The following is a 22,352-nucleotide window of genomic DNA, read 5'->3' on the forward strand; positions in this document are numbered from 1 at the left end:
ACGACATTTGCTCGCTTAAAATATATTTTGTTGAGTGGCCGTCGCTGGCCTACAAAATTGTCTTGCGCACTGCAGGACATCTGAACTAGTTTTTTTTTTAAAGGGGGAATTTTTATGTGAAAAAGAGATTTCAAATAGCATTTGAACATACTTCCAGCAAAAAAACAACCATAAGGAGCATACGTTCGGATATAACTGGTTGACTGCATGACAGTTCGGACATAAACAATTTGGGAAATCCGTTACAATTAATTCTAAAGTGAAATTTCTCCTCAAACATTGCGAAATTCCCCCTAAGGGGGGAATTCCTCCCCGATTAGGAACCACTGGCCTAATACATTCGTTCATCATTTTTGTCTTTATTATTTGTGGCCCTAAACGCTGAAACGGTGAGGCCTTTCTCAAGCGGTGTCCGGACAATACCGAGAAAACCATTACCGAGAATGCCATTACAGAGAATGGGCACCACCGAGAATGGACATTACCGAGAATGGACACCACAGAGAATGGACATTACCGAGAATGGACACCCCCGAGAATGGACATTACCGAGAATGCAATATATGCAATACAGGCATGTTATGCATATGCACAGGTCGTGTGAGTGCATCACGGCGTTGCCACATTCGGTATCGATGCTCAGGTATAAATTTCTCGACAACATCAGTCCCAGTAATCTAAATTCTTGACATTGGCCATTCTCGGTAATGTCCATTCTCGGTGGTGTCCATTCTCGGTAATGACCATTCTCGGTAATGTCCGTTCTCGGTAATGTCCATTCTCGGTAATGGCATTCTCGGTAATGTCCATTCTCGGTAATGGTTTTCTCGGTATTGGTATAGAACCTTCTCAAGCAATATAGAACTTCTGAGACGCGGCATATTATTAGTAATTAATTTTATTGAAAAGATTGCTTGAACAGGAAACTATGTCGAAATTTGCGGCGGTCTGTTTAGGGCGGCGGCATTTTCAACGAAAGCCATGGGCGGCAGCACATGCTGCTACGCCATTAGTCTGGTGTCACACACTTTTCCCACAGTGAGTTGGTGTGTTTACGCATAATCGAGGAAAATTAGAGGGTACATTGGACCCGAGCCATCAAACTTAATGGAACTGGTTTGAATCGGAAGCTAGTGCCGCACCGATTCCGAAAATACGAATTAAAGTCTGGTCTGGCAATGAAACCCCGCCGAATTCATTGAAATATACGTTTTATTGCTCCAATACCACAATAAACAATATAAAGAATATTTACAGTTGAATAAGGCATCACATTGAAAGAAACCAGAGCAACTAGTTGAGGATGCAAAAGAACTTTGCACATCCACAATCGTATCCAGAATATGACGAGCAACAAAAATAGGAACGATTGAGGAGAACAGACCATTCAAACTGAATATTTAAAGCTGTTGGGTTTGTTAATCAACAATCCACATCTGCTATTATTTGCGAGTTCAAAAATATCGACACGCACGTAAATTATCCAACGACATGAACCGGCCTTCAAACTGTCTGTCTTGAAATACGTTTTTTTCGGCTACTAATATCGAGAATGTTAGTACCGAAACAGGACGAAAGACACGACCTCATATTGGGTATTGTTGCATGCAAACTGTCTGCTATGGAATGCTCCACAGTTTAGTCGCGAGCATTCATGATCATCGCCAAGAATATCGAGTGTCCGCGTAAAAACTGAACATGCCACAATGATAAGCTGCCGAAGGCAGCATAGCGACAAAAACTATATGTTACTGTGGGCATTTCATTTTAATCTGAGGGGGTTCAATAATTTAGGAGCCATACTTTTATTCGCTCGACTCGAGTCAGACTCGAGTCACGATTTTCTGATGACTCGACTTGACTCGAGTCATTTTCTCAAGATACGGAAATAAATCGACTCGACTCAAGTCAATATGTGTAATGACTCTACTTGGACTCGAGTCATTGCGCATGACTCGAACCAAGTCATATGACTCGAGACTCAGACGGCCAAGACCGCCCTATTGGGAGTTCGTCTATTGGTACTGATACTTGAAAATGCGACCAGAAACTATTAAAAGTGAGAAAAATTAGTATATTATAAATGCGAACCATTCGATATCACTAAACAGAGTTATAACAGTGGGTTTTAAAAGACTTTAACTGGAAACTGATCAGTCAACACAATGACCTGGACTTGGACTCGAGTCATAATGCCATGACTCGGACTCGAACCTCTGCTCGATGACTTGGACTCGGACTTGACTCGGTGGCGAAGTGAAAATGACTCGACTTGACTCGAGTCAAAACTATAAAAGTGAGATTGACTTGTGAATCGGAGCCTTGTGACTTTGTTACAACCCTGGCTTGACGACACTTACTGGTCTGGTCTAAGGGAATATTTTGGATATAGCTCTGATAGGGTACAATTTGTCGATAGTAAACGGCCCACTGACAAAATGTACCCTGTCACAGCTATATCCAGAATATATTCCCTTAGACCAGACCAGAAAGTCTCGTCAAGCATACGCCATCTAGCGAATAGAAGTATGGCTCCTAAATTATTGAATTCCCGAATATTAACATGAAATGCCCACAGTAACACTATGAGCTGCGTCCGCAAGGGCGCAGTATAGAGAAAGCGCAATGAATTCACCAAGCGAAGCATTCGTGACAGTGATGAGCGGATGTTGATTTTTGAGAATCCGAATCCGTCCGACAGTTTTTGTATCTTCGGAACTATCCGTCCGACTCCGATGAATCTCATCCAACTATCCGACTTTATCCGAAAATCTCGTACAAGAATCCTAAAAATCCTTATCGAATAATGATATCGCAGAATATCAATTGTACAGCTGAGCTTAGGTACAGTTCTGCACTAAAAGATCACGAATTGTATCTATGGAATGAACAAAAACAAACAGAACAAAAATTGGAATTTTAATTATAGGAACGTTAACGCGAAGAAACAACGCTACTAATTTAAAGTCAGTTTGAAAATGAAAGTGGTATCTCGGATCAAAAGAAAATTAAAAATGACAGATTATTAGGCCATGGCCATACATAACAATCAGGCATTTAATCATATTACCCAATATCAAGAAGTGATAGTGGCAAGTTGTAACCATGGGATTTTACAATCTCAGATGGTCAATATTGGATGCAGATAATCCGCATTTTGCCCACAAATGCTGGAATGTGTGAAGGCCTGTTCAGTAGAAACTTGCTGATGCTTATATTACCTTTGGTCAATCAGTTCAAAGCTTTGAGCACGACGCTTATAGTCGAGTTACACAAAATGTCAATTATAGCACCATCCTGAATGTCCCTCTTAGCTGTCCAAATTTCCTCTCCAGTGACTAATAGCAGGTCAATAGTTGTCTTGCCGACTTGTATATTGGAAAAGAAGAAACTTATCTCCAACTGTGCTGTATCCTTGGCCTTTCGGATACGATTTGTAAGGTGCATTGGGCCACTTGAAAAGTTGTGGTGTTTCACTTGAACATAGCAATTATTGCATAGAGGCAGTGTCCCATAAATCAGGATGCAATCTCTCCATACTTCACTCTTGCTGTGCTATCTCTCAAGACGCCGACTTTCCTCATTGATTCATTATTTCGGAGAAACGAAACTCAGACAGCACGAGCAGTTTGACAACATTCGAGGTCTTCAAATAATGCAAAGTTAACTGTACGGTACGGAGTACACTTCGAACAGTTGATGGAGCTCCACTCAAGAGAAATGACGCATCCCTAACGCACTGATCACCACTCCTTGGTGTTGACTTTGAAACTGTTTACATGGTGTCTGGTTTAAATCATATAGAAAAGCACCATAATAAAAAGTTTTTTTCACAATTCTTAAACTGAAATCAAATTTACATGATCAGATCATTCGGTGAATAAAAAATACTAACAGCTTTTGTTTATATGGCTCAGTAGTTCTAGATGATTGATTCCGTCATTCATATTGGAGAAAATATAGCTGCTGAAGGAAGGGAAGTGTAGTGTAAGCAGGAGTTGAATAGGTTTGGGTCTCGTTGTTACTGTATATAGGAATTTTGGATTTCATAGCCTTGTCATATGTTATTAGTTTATCTTAGTAAGGTATGCATGTATCTTGAATGATTTCGGAGGGGACGATATGCTACTGTATAGTCGAGGCATCGTTATAATTATCATACATTTTATCTGTGTACATATCTTTTTATATAACTTTCTATATAATTTTCTGACTACAGAAAGTTCCTTGTATATGTTTGTATGCATATTCTTATTTGATTGGTCGGGCTACAAGTGTGTGGATACGGTAGCTGTTAACTCGACGTGCCAAGCTGACGCAAAGTCCAAGTCCACACTGGGAATGCCTTCTCACAAAATGGAGTTATTACATTGTTGAACGTCATCGGGATATATTCCGTTATGATCATGAACTGCCGGAAGACTCATGGTAGCTAAAGATTGTGCCATAGCACAAGCACCGCTGTATAGTGCTGATTGAAAGGGTATCATACAACTACTGTGGTAGTATGAAAATAAGTCATGCAACAAAGTACGCAAAGAAGGATTCGTCTTATATTTATCTACAGAAGACTGCCGCAACAACTAATTTGAGGATTCTGCAGATTGTATGCACTATTGTGACATTCGTCAGCTATGGGTTCAAAAACTGCATGTCAAGGTGGAAAGCAAATGCAGTTCTGCGACTGATGTTGAAACAAAACCTTCAATTTTATGAACTTAAGAAACATGCTCTGCGAGAACACTGTACTGATGATAACTATGTCAGGAGAGCTCATGTCTAATCATACCATCTTTTATCAGTTCACTTATTATATATCGTTAGACTGGCAAGTATGGTATACTTGATGTAATTTAGCAAATAAATGTGATAACATGGCTGACCGTATAGTATTGTCTACTCTTGAATGGTAAGAATGGTAGTGGCGATAGTTTATTTGTATTTTCTTGGACTCTTGACAGACATTTTTAGACTGCTACCATTCATATCGCAAGGTGTCAGCTGTCTGTATTTGGTTAACTATTGAATCGATGACTTCTTTCTATGGGCCTGTAATCAAATCTCACATCTGGTTACAACTATCCGGAAATATCCGTATGAAAAGTTACAGCTATCCGACAATATCCGGAAAAAAATCTGCGATAATATCCGAATCCTATCCAACTGCCAAAAAATTGTCTAATATCCGGTCCGAATGCCATCCGAGTCCGTCCGATGCTCATCACTGATTCGTGATCAGCGACAACAAATAAAATAATTGATCGCACCGCGAGAGGGCGATGGGGGCGCTATGAAGTTCAATCAAATCTTCCAGATGACGGCGTGTCGTCACACTCATATGAGAGGAAGTGTGACGCAACAAGTATTCAGCGGCAAAAGTCAATTTCACGCTCTTTTCCTAAACTTCATCTCCGAGAATCGCATAGCGTTGGAGAAGCCATTCCACCAAATCCCCTTGCCGCCCGTTTTGTGGAAGTTTCCATTCATATTGCTGTAGGCGCACCCATCATACCACCAGCCTCCTTCGAGGTGTGAAGCGCAATTCCTTGAGTCACCATCGTGATCCGCGTCTTTCGTTGAGAATTGGCGCTTGTTGTGATAGGAGAGACCGTCGGTTGCATTCCCGGAAAATCCGGATACGTACAGTCGGTACTTGTCTGAGGCGGGACCGATGCGGATGTGGCTGAAAAATGAATTTGATTACAATTCGTCAGCAACAATGATGCCAGGGTCAAATGATTACAGCATGATGATTATTCGGGAATACTTTTACAGATTTTATATGCTACATAATATCTACTCGAAATACCAATCTTTGAATTTTTGTCGGTAAGGTCATGTCCGCCTATGACAGCTTACAGGGGAAGATCCTTTGACTAAAACACCAAAAGTATTGTTTTCTGCTAAATTTTCGACGACATAATTGTACTTAAAACTTCGACAAGAACTTTGGTGGATCCATCGCGCTTTCTCTATACTAATTATTTCCTCCACGAGTCAAATGAAAAGTAGAAAATACGTTGGCGGGCCAAGTGAAAATTTTTAGCTATATTTCCCAGCGTATTTTAATTTTATTTCTAAATTACATTGTTTGTAACAGCTATCCCAGCAGGCTGCCAATAATCTTCTCACGCACCCCTGCACCCAACCTCGTCTCTCCCGAACTTAATCTCATTGACAAAATAGTCTGCGAAGCACATGCTGTGAGAGATCGCCGAGTGTAGCGGGCGTGCTCGCGCTTCAGTCGCAGTATCGTATATCGACAAAAGACAATCAGATTAATTTCACTTGATTCTTTATATATTTGTTAATATATTGCAGTATGACATGATCCTGATAAATCTACAGGTTTCTGACCACTACTTACTACTATTTGGCTGTTCTGTGTTATTAAAGAAAGCTCCTTGGATCTGCGTGTGCGATCAGGATTGCAAGAGAACTCAGACCGTTCATTAGTCAGTCGGCTAGTGCGTTCAACAGGAACTGTAACACCGACTCCAATCAAACACTATACCAGCGTGTCTTGCAACAAGTCGTTGCATCGACCGCTACATTGTTAATAAATGCTGCTCAGTGAATAAGTTGATTTTAGGTAATGAGAAAGTGACATTTAATTAAAATATTATCTATTTGCCGTCATGATTCGAAACAATGTTAAACATGATACATTTTAACTCTCTTTAAACCCCCATCCACGTTATTCTATTGGGACTCTAAAACAGTGATTCTCAAACATTTATAGGCACGCCTTCCTTTATGATAGTGAAACATTTCGCGCCGCCCCTTATCATGATAACACAAAATATTAAAAAGTACAACCAGAATAGCAATCCCAGCGGATACAGTTTGATGATATGGAAGGTCGTGGCTGTTGATGAGAGAGTTCTGAAATATCAAAGTCGGACAACACACGGAACAATAGCTATAAGATGGGAATTGATCGCGCCCAGCGCGAAAATTATTTTCAAATATTTTTTCACTTCGGCTTCGCGCCCCCTTCTGATGTTTTCACGCCCCCAGTTAGAGAACCACTGCATTGGAATGTATATGCAATGTTACTGAGCTTATTTTCTGGGTCGCTGCCTTCGGAGCAGTGTGCATTGTTTCGTGTTTTTATCATAAGGCCTACTTTAAATATAATCCTTAATCTCTGCGTGATGCTCGGCAAAAACTCGGATTTACCACTGACTCCAAGTATACAAATATGTTTAGTGCTCTTAAGTCTAAACCTCATTTTAATTTCAGTCCGTTTTTGGGTGATAGATATGATGAGTCATATAGTAATCGCGAGCACTGATTGACTTGTTTTGTGAGTTGGGGATTTGAAAATGTATCACGTAACAATTTGAAACACATACCGTATAATACACAATGCGACAATGACAAGGCAACAAAGAAGGTTTAAACTAAACTATATGGGAAGAGTGATTTCTTGTGACTTTAATTGCTATTCATACTTTGCCACATTGCCTTTATTTTGAATCTGGCTTACGCATGCGATATAGGCAGCGTAATCGTGGCATAATAATGAGCAGGCTTCAAAGTAAACGAATATCCTGTTTAGTTGTTTTAGCCAATGGTTTTAGTCAGTCATAAAGCCAAGTTTCATGTTTTGAATTCCAAGCAACCTTTCGCTGGCCGCACAGAATAGCTTCGCGGGCCGCACTTTGCCCAGGTGTGCACTAGAGCAGTGCTCTTCAACCGGGGTGGTCGTACACCCTAGGGTGTACCAGAATTTGCAAAGGGTGTACCACTCGGATGGGGTGTACAGGGGTGTACCAGATCCGAATTACAATGAGCCGATGGCTAGCTATTACAAAGACAGGTTTATGGGTCAGGACAGGTTGACGCACAGGTTAATGAGCATGCAGCACCGTAACTGCCACACCCCAAACCCCCCAATTGGGGGGCTGAGCTCGAAGGGCGCCCCAAATTATTTCATGAATTAACATAAATTATGGCGTATTTTTTGAAAATTTATGCAATTTTTTCCAAAATTTTTCGCGCCGCGCGCGATTTAAAGTTGCCAATTATGTTCATTATTTGGTACTCTTCCATCAAGAAAAAACACGCAACATTTATAGAAATGGACATATCGGCGTTGGCCATTAACACGCCACCACGCACCAAGATATATAATGATTTAGTACTTATTACATGCGACTCCAAGAAGTGTGCCAGAACGATCGGCAGCGCGAAAAGCTTGGCCGAAACGGACTGCCCTTACGCAGACCGAAAACAATAGGTTTGATTGTTTGAAAATAATAGGTTTGATTGTCCATAGGCGCCTAAATGACTGGCGCCATATGTTCCTGTCTTGGCAATCTGAACCTCAGAAGACAAATACCATCCAGCAAGAAAAAAAAATATCCCAGTGAAGAAATACCAATTTGAAATCGTGTGCGTCTTTTAGTTTAGTACGTTAGAGCAATTCTATATTTTTGATATAGCAGACAGGAGGTCACGAAATAAAATAATGTAACGAAGTCATACCAACGGGTCCGCCCACCCGAAAATGTTTAATTATTATTTATGGGCCCTACAGTTTCCGGTAAATCTGATAACATGAGCAGAGAGGACAAGATATTGATAGCAATATATATGCAATGCAATCTTATTGGCCGATTGTATATCATGAATTATCGAAAATTTTCGCGCTTCGAGCTGGCACAGTAAACAGTGCAGCAAATTTCTCGGCAAAAGCGAACACTGTGATGAGGGGTGGGTTTATCACCCTATGAGAACCTAAAACCCAAGTTTTTGTGGGGGGGGGGGGGGGGCGGGGCTGACGAAGTGCTGTTTCGTTCCTGCCAACGGGTATACGCCCGAAGATGTCTAATTATTATTGGGATGTCCTACAATTTTAAAACAGACTTCGCTCAGCTCTACCGGTGAATCTGATTACGTGAGCAGAGAGAGGATCGAAATTGATAGAAATATATATATGTAATTCCCGATCATATTGCCCGATTACATTCTTGAATTACTGAAATTATTCGCGCTTCGCGCGTCTAGGCGGGAAAAGCGGTCTCACATAACGTACACTAGGCTTACCATATTTTCAATTTTTTCTTTATTTATTTTTCCCGTAGCAATGCGGCTACTGGTTGGAATCGCACCAAATTAGGTATGTAGGCTTAAAATAGGTAACCTAACAATTTTATCAAGTAGCCAGTACGATTTGAGAAAAAAGGTCATTTTTGAAGACCCCTAATGAACAGGGGTGTACGAGTTTTGAGCAAACGTTAAAAGGGTGTACCACTCCGAAAAAGGTTGAAGAGCACTGCACTAGAGTATCAAGCAGACAAGAGTGAATACACGAAACAGATGATTACAAATTGGAAATCGCGTATCAAATCAAATTTGTCTCCAACACACACCATAGGATTGTGACATCGCATTGGCACCTTGTAATACATAGTGATGATTGTCGAACCGCACACTAGGCCAACAAGGTTATGCTGATAAAATTACGGGTATGCCGAATACCGGCATATTCACAGGCATATATCTAGCATACCGAGATTCGTCGCCCATGTATAAAAATTAAACATTGAATATGTGACTGCTCTACTGTTAAATCCCTAGGAACGTGGTTACAGTTGGAAAAGGTAGCGCCTAAGTGGCAAAAGTTCTTAATTTCACGATGTTGTGCTGCTGAATTATGTGAACGTAACTTGAACTGCGTTCAGTTCGCTTGAAAGAAAGAAAGTTGGAAATTTCGTTTAGAATTAGATGATAAAGAGTTTTTCGGTATTTATTGAAATTAGAATTCAGAATCGACTAAATCAGTGGTTCCCAACCTTTTTCGACCCATCGCCCTCTTTTCAAGGTCAACACCGATCATCGCCCCCCAAATTTTGTGTACCGAAAATTGGGCATACAAACTGTAATCACCGGCGGGTTGACTAAAAAACAACAAAAAAGGTCAAATTTTCGGCTCGATCACTAATTTGACACACTTTTGTTACTAAATTTCCGTGGGTTGACTGAAAAAATCAAAACAAAAAAAAAGGTCAGTCGTTTTGACGCGTCATCGCCCCCCTATCGCCCCCTTCGCTATTTTCGCCCCCCCGACACCCCATTGTCCATTTCCCCCCCCTGTCGCCCCCTTCGTCATTTTCGCCCCCCTAGACCGCCAAATCGCCCCCTGGGGGGCCATATCGCCCACATTGGGAACCACTGGACTAAATGATTTAAAACTTTATGATGTAATAACTCTGTCCAGACTTCTTTGCGACGTGTCAGAAGGTAAATTGAACATAGCCCAACCGTAGCCCTCATATATTCACCTATATTTAGCGACCCAATAAATTCCATCTTTCTTGATCATTTTGATTTCCAATTCCATGTTACCTGTCTCTGTCAACTGATGCATTGGTTCCAGGCCTGAAAGAAAATTGAGCGTCATAAATTAACATGAGATTCAATTTATAATATCCATACTTCGGGCTCAGTAACAACGAAGTTAGTTCGCTTTTACGAACTACTCATGTAGATTCCTCTACTTGCAGTCACTTACTCCTGACAATCTAATTTACCGCTACGGGTTTTGACAATCCACGAGAGCGTATATATGACATTACGCGGTACAAATCTTATGCTGTTGAAAATTTGTAGCTCCTGAGATCTAGTACCACGAACCCAGCTCTCTGCACCGCCTGCCTCCGTCGCTTTCCAGCTTTTTTATCAGTCAATGACAGCGTATAAAGGTCTGCTTTTGTAAACTACTTTCTTACTTGAGTATGAAGCTAGATGATGCTACTTCTACTTGAATTAGTGTTGGGATGCTTCAAAAACACTACTTCTATTGGTACTTGAGTAGCTTTCTGTGCTGATTTTGACAGTATTTCACGAGATGGCTGACAAGATTTCGTTTGGTATATTGGTATACCTTGATGATGTGATCAACGTTGCCACTTTTTCATTAGGGTACTAATTTCGTTATCGAAGTCGAGTATGTATAGGTGAGGTGTTTCAAATTTCCAGCGACGGATTATGATATGATAACGATGATACGATTAAGTTATACGCATTGCGTTGCCTGCGACGCTGAAACAGTCTGTTCTTTATTGACAGTAATACATTCATCTTCGACTTTTCGCTTTTTATATTGATTCGAACAAATCATTATAATTGACTGGTCACCGAAGTTATAAATGTTGAAGCAAATTGCACATAATGGGTACGAATTTGCTTAAAACAGGCAAAATCGGCCTTCCAAGTAATAATCTTCGCGCACACTCGCAACCAGAATCATGTCGATTTCCGCATGTTCCGCATGTTGATCAAACGAAACCTTTCAAAATGGGTGGTCGCGAGGTCAGGCCATGGCGCCATCAATAAAATAAAATATATGCTATAGCAGTGCTTTTCAACCTTTTTGAGCTCCATTCGCACTTTTTTGTAAAATATATTTTATTTGCACAAACTAACCGAAAATTGTTTTTCCAAGAAGAAGATGTAGATACTTAACATTTGGCTCAGATGTGTAACAGATTAGCTACTATGTAGCTTAAGCTATCAAGTGTGTTGTTAAAAAGGCAACTTTTTTCGCTCGTTTTGATTTCAACTATTTTACTAAAACCCTTCTCGGCCAAACAAGTTATTGGGTTTTGTACAAGAACGTCTACTAGTGCTTGGGTGGCCAGGTCTTAAAATCTATTCTGCACTCCTATCCAAAACATAGCGTATTTTGTGCTAGTGAATAATGCTTGCTGGCAGAAATCATTTTTGAGAGCTGACACAAAGGTCCCGGAGGCTCCATTTTGTCAAAAGGGTGAAAAACAAACATGTTTGTGTTGAGGCTTGTGCCTGATGTCTTGGAAAATAGGTCCAAAACGATCAAGGAGAGTAGGCACATTAGAGCTCGCTACCTTATGATAAGTTGCTCCAACTTGTGTTCGGTTTTTTTTGTTCGATTTCCCATTTTCTGTCTCGCGAGTAACTGAGAAGAGCAAATAATCTCACGATACTGTGTGTTCTGTTCTTAAGCTCAATCTAACTTGAGAATTCGTAACAGTTTAACAACGGTAAAGCATATTTTTAGACTACCACCAAAATTTTAGTTTTTGTGGAATCTCGCGACCCGAGCCTCACGCATGAAATGGAATTCATTTTTGATATTACAGTAGGATGCTACGATTTTACGGAAATGTAGGACATACAGAACGCGCGCACGACAATTCCATACCCAACACAGCTCTACAAAACAGGTCTGACGCACGCGATTTCAAATTATGTTGAATTAAATTCCTCTGCGTGTCGCAGTTGTAGCCTACTACTGTAGCTACTGTCTACTCAGATTGCAAGAACGGGACAATTCCGTGTCGACAACGGAGCATATCCATATCGAAAGGTTTTGCCATCCAGCATCGGTCATTTTTGACCAAGGTTTTGTTGCCTCTTATATTTTTGGGACCGCATTTTATCAGCGGTTTGTTGGCCAAAACTTTAGGTCATGATGTGCCCCGACGAGGAAGTGGTTTGCCTCGAAAGGAATGAGTCTCATAGGCCTGAACTCGCTCGTTGCTCACCCTACACTAGTTCTTTCAAACGATCTTCGACCATGTTTTCCAGAAGAAGAAAAAAACATTCGGACAATTCTTATAATGAATTCCCATGATAAAACCATATTTTCTGCCTGTCTCGCTAATTAACTCCAGTACCCAACACAGTGATTTTGGATATGTAAAAACGATCGCAGGATTTTTCGCAATAAATTCAACAAATATTACATACATATTACCAGCTAGCTCTGGCACCGTGTCGACCCAAAATTATACCCGTTGCGGTCCATACTTTAATGAACCTTGAAGGGGTAAAAATTTGCGTTACAATAACTTGCAAATGTGAGTCTGTAATGATGGTATTTACTACTATCCTCGTGCCTCGCGCTAATCCAGCAGTTATTACCAAAATATGATGATTGTTTAGCGAAAGAAAGCAGAAAGTAGATTTGACGTCATTTTTCCAGCCTGTCACAGGCTCAGACGGGCTGATATACTGTATCTCTGCCACTAGACTAGCTTCCAAACCAGGCTTTTGGTTCCGTAATAATTATAGTGCGAAAATATTAATTCGCTACGGCTTGTCAGAGCTACGATTAGTGGTGCGTCGTTAGTTAAACAAGTTTTTACAATTGCGTCTCAACTACAACAGTTACATTGACCTTGAATTTCCTATTAGGTTTATTTGAATTATTTTCATTCGCACTCATCCTGAATTTTTATTCGCACCATTCGCACCGCCTTCGTCATTCGCACAGCAATTTTTTTCATTCGCACAAGTGCGAACCGTCACACAGGTTGAGAAGCACTGCTATAGTAAAACGATAACTTTGACGAAATATTCAAATTATGAAAAAAATAATTTTATAGTTATAGTAGCCTTCCATGCCTTTATGTTAAAATGTAAACATCCTGGCCTCAAGCATCCTTGCTTCCCTGTTAAATTAATTTGAGTTTGACGATATATGTTGGGGGCGCAAAAATTCATCCATCATCAAGGGGGTGTATCTCAATTTTTTTTAGAACCACTGCTCATCTGTAAAAAAATTGCGTGATATCGAACCACGCTCACGACATATGAGGATTTAAGTCTCGGGAGCTCGATTTGCATTCGTTCGAATAACGAGTCGTCCTTCGAGCAGTGATCCGTGAATGGGTGCAATCCATAAGATAACATCGACAACGAAAGTAATATTCACCAAGTCATACCCAACCAAAAATCTCCTTGTAAATTCCCAAATCCTTTCGCGTAATCATCCCAACCTCTGTAGAAATTGACGTCTCCTTTCACTCTTCGCAGGAAAACCTTTTATAAAACCAATAAGAAATCTAATTTTCTACAGAAATATCACCCTCAACTTACGGTCCAGTCGCTTTCGCCTTCGCTATACCATTTCTGGCACTGGTTGCAAAACATTTCTTTGAAATGCGGTGACTTTAAGTTTATTCGCAACCCCAACGTGGGCGATGCGTTGAAGACAAACAAAAACAGCAGTGAGGGAATCAGGAATTCCATCTTATGTCAAAAACCAGACGCTAAACATCAGATGGCAAAAGCAAAAGAAGTCAGAATATTCAGAATCCTCCTGGTCAACTGCCAATTACATTCTGTCGTTTCGAGGCATCGGATGCAATCAAGGTAAAAATCTATACGTCAAAGGGCTCTCTCTCTCGTATTACGCGATGGTTGTTTATTAGGGCTGTTCAAAAATAGCTTTTTGAGCTTTTCTTCGAAAATTCGGGGATTATCTTTGATCGGTGGATAATCCAATAATTATCATCGAAAAACTCAAATAACTCCGCTTCTACGGGTTGCAATTGAGTCGAATTTGTTTTGCATCGTCTTTGAAGACAGCGCAACAATTTCATGAGGTTGACAGAAAAATTTGACAAAATTTTTTTTGCATCTTTGGGTAAATTGAAAATTTTCAAACTGTACGAAATCCGCGATTACTGGTTGGAATGAATTAAAATTTGGTGCGCGTCGTTTTTTAAGGCAACCTAACGATTTAATCACGTAACCAGCAAGATTCAAGAAAAAAAGCTATTTTTGAACAGCCCTATTGTTCATTGATGTAGCCAGGGTGCGAGAGAACCAAGCTCCCACCCCATCCATAATTTTCAATCACTTAAGTAAATTAACATACAGTACCTTATTTTAGGGCAGATGATTCAACTCATTTTATTGTCATTATAATTTTTGGTTTTAATATAATCCTGCAGACCAATGAATAGAAAAGCTATAAAACCTGATTTAAATAATTGAGTATAACTGTATTCGCAGTTTCTAGAACGGCATATAGTATCGTTTGAGGGCATTGGGATGAATTTGGGTACGAATTATTAGGTACCGTATGTTCGCGCCAGTCACACACCAATTTGAATTTTTGACCAATATGCGATTACCAGAAATATGAACAACGATAAAACCTTGGAGCAAAATACCGGAACCGAATAGTTTTGTCCTTGCAATCTGAGCCAGCTCTACGAATATTACCCGTAGAGTAAAGTATGACACACCGTGGAGAAATGCGAATTCGGAGCGATTCCTTACTCGCGATAACTTCATGAAGTCTTAACCGTGAAGGTGCTATAAATTTTCCAAGATACCGTTTCCATCAGCTATACCGGTATATCGGATCACGTATATGCCAGTAACAATATTATTGACTAAATGCAATCGTTAGCTCCCAGAAATATATTTAGCTTCGAGAAACTAACCGCCTGCACACCTATTTTTCATGACGTAAATATTGCCAATTTTGATGCGTAGTCGGCCGTTAGACATAAACATACGAGTCTGCCGTCAAATCTGTCTCGCTCATGAATCGCGTAATACCCAACTCGGAATGGAGGGACTTGAAGTTGTATTTATCGGCATGAGGCCTAATATCATCATCGTTCTTGGGCGGCTGACAATCGACTGTGATCGCATAATATATTTTTAAAAGTTTTCATTGCAAAATATCGAAAGTGATCATAATTAGAGGACGTCCTATTATTATCAGCTCGCCGATAATATCGAGTTGATGTCATTAGGGTTGCATTTGAAATAAAACTCAATTTAAACAAACATGTCTTAAACAAGCTGTTTAATAGACTATTTTGAGGGTTCCAACCATCCATCCCATATGTCTTGGTATACATCGGCTATATCGGGAGGGGGGTAATCTTCCGTATAGATTGATACAACATGTTTTTGTACAGCATTTACACAATTAGGACATAGTTATACAACTTGAAAAAAAAAAACATTTCTTTAAAGGCCTTTGTTTAAAACACTATTTAAAACAAGGTGTTTTAAACAACCATTTGTTTTAAATACAACCCTAGATGTCATACTTTGAAAAAAATATCGGCATCAGACATTAGAGGTAATAATAACGGTCATTTTCGTGACATCACAGCATGCTGGTAGCGAGTCAATGAACTTTAACCTGCGGCTTCTAGACTGAGGATATTGATCTATTTCGTATACGTTACAGGTGTGCAGATGACGCATTTCCATTTTATTTCATTTGCAAGCATCACAATGGCTGTAAAGCTATTCAAATAAATCATATGAAGTTATGGAAAGGCGTCTAGCTCTAGATAACAGATCCTTTGACTATCACCTAAATATATCGGGGTTATCGGTATAGTTGTTAGTTATCGGTTTTATCGATATCGGCCTTAAATACGATATCGTTCGGGTTGTTATCATTATCGACATGATATTCGAGAGCAGCTCCCCTTGCGCGAGTACAGTACATGGCTTCTGATGATGTCGTCTCGGACAGGTGGTTACGTACCGACATTATTGTTTTCAAGGTAGTATCATTACGAGGATTATAGAGTTAATTATCGCGCCATCCAATGACGAATTTTTGGTTTGGACTAATTTGATCAAAATAATTCATAATGTTTGTGTTCGAGCCGCGAACTCTGCTCTGATCTATATTCAACTTTTATAATCAGCTTATTCGACGTATTACTACTACGATATCAACGACTACGACTATTAGCTCTCAACCTTAACAATGTTAAAATGTTGCTTTTTTAATTTTATTTACATTTGTGGCACGGGCGAGTTATAAAAACAGCGGTTCGGCGAGCTCCCAAAAATTTCCCGATGATGATATACATGGCAGAATCGAAAGTTGCAATCAGAATTATGCTCCTGTTAAAGTGTTATTTATACTTCCCATACTCGGCATTTTCGCACTTACGACGCATATGTAAGCTCAGTCAGCTCTTGCGACCAAACATGGGGTAATGGTGATTAGTAATCGTAATCGATCACGACGATTACAGCATTTTCTAGTAATCGGAATCGCTATCGATTACATTCGAAAAGAACTCGAAGTAATCGTAATCGTACTCAACTATTTCACAAATCTAATCGATTTCTTTGTGAAAGAACGATTACTTTTTATTTGTTCAAGGACCATGACATAAAATGAACAGTGGACATTCTTGAACAATGAAGAGTGCGATACTATACAAGGTTATTGGTGGCAGAAACGTCGAATTTTCAAATGCCACTGTCCATTATTACGTCACAAGTATTAGATTTGCTCGTCATTGCGTAACGAATGAAGTGTGATTGTAAGAACACCCGACGTATATCAGGTTATTAATACATTCAGACGCCACTACCTCGCAGCAGTGTTGGGATCAAGTCACTACCTTCGAGTCACGAGTCATCTCGAGTCATTGCAGATTTTGACTCGAGTCAAGTCAAGTCAATCGATTTTCGAAGGTGACTCGAGTCAAGTCAAGTCACTCGATTTTTTGAGGTGACTCGAGTCAAGTTGAGTCAAGTCAAGTCAAGTCAGGAGTCAAGTCACAATTCAAGTCAAATTGAATTTTCACAGTATGAGTGATGATTCAAAGTCATAACAATATTGACAGCTGTGTGAAAGACAGATTAATTAGCCTTTATCTTGAATCAAATAACGAATATGAAGTTAAATATACGTGCAAAAAGGCGTTTCATCGCACACGCACATGTAGAACTGCTAATACAATAAGTGAGTAACTGTATAGTTACATGCTACGGTCTGTTATTATCAGCAAAAAATAGAGTACCAAATACGAACCCTCGAAAAGTTTAAACGCAGATTGATATGTTAAAATACACTATAGCCATCTACGCAACCGTGAGAATAGAAACGCATAAACTATATTCGCTCGATTTAAATCATACAAGGAGTTAAAGGTGAGCACTGCGCAATGTAAACACTGCGCCATCTAAGAAACACAACTATTAGATTAATCTACTACTACCACAGCAACGTAGCTGTGATCATTTCGTTTGCGGCCAATTTATTTGTGATGTAACAATGCAGGACCAGTGGAAATGGAACGTACAATAAGTGAAAGACTGGTTGCTCTCAGGAGTGTCACTGGCGTATCGCGACTTATCCGAATACATACATGATACAGTGATTTAGTCACCATCATTTACTTATTGATGACTCGAAATTGACTCGTAAATTTTGCTCCGAGTCACGAGTCAATCGACATTTCTGAAGCGCCGAGTCAAGTCAAGTCAAGTCATTTTTGCAAAGTGACTCGAGTCAAGTCAAGTCATACGAAAAAGTTGACTCGAGTCTGACTCGAGTCAAGTCATGACTCGAGTCATCCCAACACTGCCTCGCAGCAGGATATTAATCACAACTTCACGTATGTGTCGCTGTTTGGGTATGCTTTGTTATGCAATTTGACCGTTGCTGCTTGACGATCAGTAGGTCGGACACCGGAGTACACCGGACAAATATTTGAAATTCTGTACTCGTTTTGACGATTTCAACATCGAAGCATTGAAAATAAACGACTGCTGATACAGATCATAACCGAGTCGTCATGTGCCGTTATTCGTAACGGCAGCTCGAAATATCTGTATATATGGTGGGTAGAATTTTATGTTCACCTTATCTTATTCTCATATGGCCCTATACTTGAACGGGCACCAACCATTATTTCACAATTCTTTACTCAAAATTTGGATCTGCCCCCATAGCCACCCGCTTATACACCATGCTAATCCTGACTCTATCAGCAGTCAATGCCCAATCCTACTTCGTTGATAGAACTCTCTCTGACATCTTCAGTTGTCATCTTGCTTTTTTATAGGCAAAAATGCTTTCTTTCTTCATGTGTGCAGTTCGAATATTTTGTGAGAAGGCAATTCGTTCGAAACAATTCATTGATGCAAGCCATGAAAGGATCGTAATAGATGGATCGTAACTCTCTCGAATACCAGGGACTTGATATTTTTAATCCAACCACTTGACATATATTTCATAAACGTATAATTGCAGCTTACCAGTGCAGCCAAACTAGGGTTGGTGTAAATGTGAGGTTCATGTCCGCGTTCGGTGTGTGAACCTCAGAAATTTGGGGTTCGCGTTCGCAAACGAACCTTCTTAGATTCTACACTGTAAATTTTTCATATATTACAATTTTACACTTCATTATATCATCTTGGGTTGAAATCTTCTGCATTCCAACTTTGGACCACTCTCCACATGGTACTGGCAGCATGAAATAAAGTTGAGCACTAAAGAAGCATGCACCTTACCAATTTGAAAAACAAATTAGTTCGTAAGTTTGCTGAAATATTCAGCTTTCTATGTATGAATATTTGGTGATTCTCTGCTCACACAATAGCAGGAACGAAATACACTACAATACTAGATAAAGGTAGTCAGTGAATTTTTCCTAACGAACCAATCAATTATTTACATCAACGAGATTGATATTAAGAATGCATCGTTGTGTAATGCAAAAAATGTATCAGACGTACGTATCTATCTCGATTTGATATGTTTATGGTATCATTAAAACCTAATACGTCGGATTGGGGTGATGGCTACTGTAAACCTTGTTTTCGAAGTAATATCCATCGCAAGTATAGAAACCGTTTTTCCAATCCGTTCAATATCCATGTAGCTATAGTCTAGCCTAGACCGTTCAGGCGTAATCTTATATACATTGCAAGTCCTTGTCAAATTGTTGACAAAGCGACGGAAGATATTGATTTTTGGGATTATTGCATTTGATTGTTCCAGTCGATATATTTGATGACTTTTAAAAAGTCAGCATGTATACTCTTGCCTTCTGGCATAATATGGCCGAGCCGTCGCTAGGTATCGTGCACAACTGCACATTGATATATGGCTTTACGGAAATGTAGAGTTGGAATTAGCAATATGACGTCACGTGACGTCATAGGTTCGTGGTCGGGTGGCACCATCCCTAAGCCAAAGCCATTTTTGCGACTATGTTCTCCTGCGGATTCCAGCGTATTTTTACATATGCCCGCGCCTATAGTTGCCGTTAGTTTCCGATGTTATTCTAATTTTATTTTGGACGTCCAAACCATGAACGTATGCCTACACCGGGTTAGCTTTGGTGGATTTCCGTGGCTGTTGAGCAGTCCAGATCAGAGGCATTTGAAATTGATAGTGTTACGTTTTGGCCACATTGGCGAGTTCATGGTAGCCTACATACGGTTCGTATGTGAAGTCGACAATGCCGGCTATCATCATCTCCAAAAATACCCTTAAATCGTTTTTCACGAACCTATTTTAGAGCGCGGGCAATGAAATAAGCAGTGACGTGCGGTGAGGTTCATGGCTGGTGAAGCACCAGGGTTGTAACCAAGTCACACGGTTCCGATTCACGAGTCAATCTTACTTTTGTGGTTTTGACTCTAGTCAAGTCGAGTCATTTTCACTTCATCACCGAGTCGAGTCCGAGTCCAAGTCACCGTTTTAAGCGACAAGTCCGAGTCATAGTGTTATGACTCGAGTCCGAGTCCAAGTCACAGCATTGAAGTCATGTTCAACTTATATTTTCAATCCTGCTTGGTTGATATCGAATTCCATGTTTGCCAAACATGCTTATTTTGTCCCTATCATAGTCTTGGCAAATGTTTATTCAGGCAGACTACGGACAGCTCCTGACCTCATTTACCGATGCTACAGATAGACGAGAGAGGCCGCCAATATGATAACTTTACTAATCTTAGAACTTTAAATCAAATATCTCTCTTGTCAGTCTGATATATCACAAATAGAAGCATTCAGCTTTTATTACGAGCACATCGACGACCACTCACAATAGAGCATATAGAGAATCAACGAATTCACGTCTACATACTATCTGATAGAGAACCAACGAATTCAGGTCTAGATACAAGCTGGTAGAGAAGCAACAGCTAAACGTTTATGTAGAGTTACAGTTTTGCTTTCACATTATCAGGTGGTTGACCAGAAAAAGATCAACTTTCCTGCTCAGCTCCCGAAATAGTCGCCAGAGCGTTACTTTACTGCTGATTTACTGTTATCTCAGTCGAATTTGCCCTACATTTACCATAAATTCTCAAAAATGAGGACAATATCTCAAAAAGGAGGCTACTTCTTAAAATTGTTAGATTATCTAAAAGATCTTAAATTTGGCTCAATTCCAACCAGTAGAAAGCAATGCTAAGAGAAAATATTTTGGTTTAATTACAAATACAGACTTTCGAATTTTACCGGCTACCTCATAATATTGTTAGATTGTGTAAAAATATGATTCATAGCAAATTTGGCTCAATTCCAACTAGAAGAAGCGAAGCTATTAGAGTGGAATATTTTGGATATGGAAAAATAGTCGACTTACCGCTAGTATGTGATTATATTATATGAAGTCATTTCTCACTAAAAATACTCCATTTATTTTCAAATCCTAAATTTTCTCCTCTCGTATCATTTATTCTACTTTTTAAAATTAAGCCAGAGTCAGTGTTCTTTTTATGCTACATAGCAATTTTATCAAGTAGCCACCCAGTAGAATAAAATATCAGTCTCTTCCAAGTAGGCTACTTGACCATCTGAGTCATTTCATTGGCACTAATTGAACTTTGCTTCGATTGTTTGCTTTTGCTTGTATAATTGCTTGTATAATAGAAAAGTCCTGAGTACTTTGATGGCGGAGGATCTATTACCTCATCATCACTGGATGATTTTGTACAATGCATTGCTACTATGTACCATCGTCTATTGTTTTTACGACGGCATATCTGATATCAGACGAGTGCGACGAAAGCAGTGGTGACAAATAGCGATGTCAACCGAATTCGTCACAAGCGTTGATCTAACCATTGTGATTCGCAAATTTCTTCACCTTCAAGTCATATAAAATAAGCCGAGTCAATGACTTGAGTCGAGTCATGCGTAATGACTCGAGTACAAGTCGAGTCAATCCAAATATTGACTCGAGTCGAGTCGAGTCATTTTCCCATTTCAAGAAAATGACTCGAGTCAAGTCGAGTCACAAAACAATCGTGACTCGAGTCATTACAACCCTGTGAAGCACGACCCCTACACATACACACACACACAAACACGCCCGCATGTAATACCTGATAAAGAGACCCAAAATGTGAATGACAACAGCAGCGGGTATAGAGCATTTTCTTTGCACACTTGATAGCCGTTGTAATTCCACATTCTACAATACATGTAGGACTGGTCGCTATTGTGATAAATGGGCAAGTTTAGACGAATAATAATTACTATATCTTCAAGTACCGGTATAAATTATTCGAAGAACATGAAAATAGCATCCTCATTTACAAATAACGGATTTCGAAAGAAAATGCACTAGGGCACTAGGAGAAGTCAAAATACACTAGATCTAGTGTAAAAACACTGGGAGTGGCACCACTGACCACTAACAACGACAACGCAGGCTATGTAAGAATAGCTATCACATATCACAATTAAGGGTTATAAGTATTGTAGTCGAACACAGCATAAAGGACACAAACAACGACAATGCAGCCTATGCAAGTAGCTATCACATACCAAA

At 39.8% G+C, this 22,352-nt stretch overlaps 2 protein-coding genes across 2 annotated transcripts in view; one reads left to right on the top strand and one right to left on the bottom strand.

The window, feature by feature from the left end:
* Window positions 1–22,352, top strand: part of LOC145435012 (uncharacterized) — a 544,696-nt gene that overhangs the window by 99,558 nt on the left and 422,786 nt on the right. The window lies entirely within an intron of this gene.
* LOC145435053 (fibrinogen-like protein A) overlaps window positions 4,532–22,352 on the bottom strand; it is a 77,957-nt gene continuing 60,136 nt past the window's right edge. Inside the window, exons 2-5 of the mRNA XM_080312336.1 lie at window positions 13,873–14,045; window positions 13,719–13,815; window positions 10,293–10,389; window positions 4,532–5,683 (exon numbers count right to left, since the gene is read on the bottom strand). Of these exons, the coding sequence (XP_080168462.1) occupies window positions 5,386–5,683; window positions 10,293–10,389; window positions 13,719–13,815; window positions 13,873–14,025 (645 nt within the window). The 5' untranslated portion in view covers window positions 14,026–14,045 and the 3' untranslated portion in view covers window positions 4,532–5,385. The remainder of the gene's footprint in view (window positions 5,684–10,292; window positions 10,390–13,718; window positions 13,816–13,872; window positions 14,046–22,352) is intronic.

Source organism: Botryllus schlosseri, chromosome 3, assembly GCF_051294905.1.
Source record: "Botryllus schlosseri isolate E-star chromosome 3, Bs_hap1, whole genome shotgun sequence".
Classification (NCBI taxonomy): domain Eukaryota; kingdom Metazoa; phylum Chordata; class Ascidiacea; order Stolidobranchia; family Styelidae; genus Botryllus; species Botryllus schlosseri.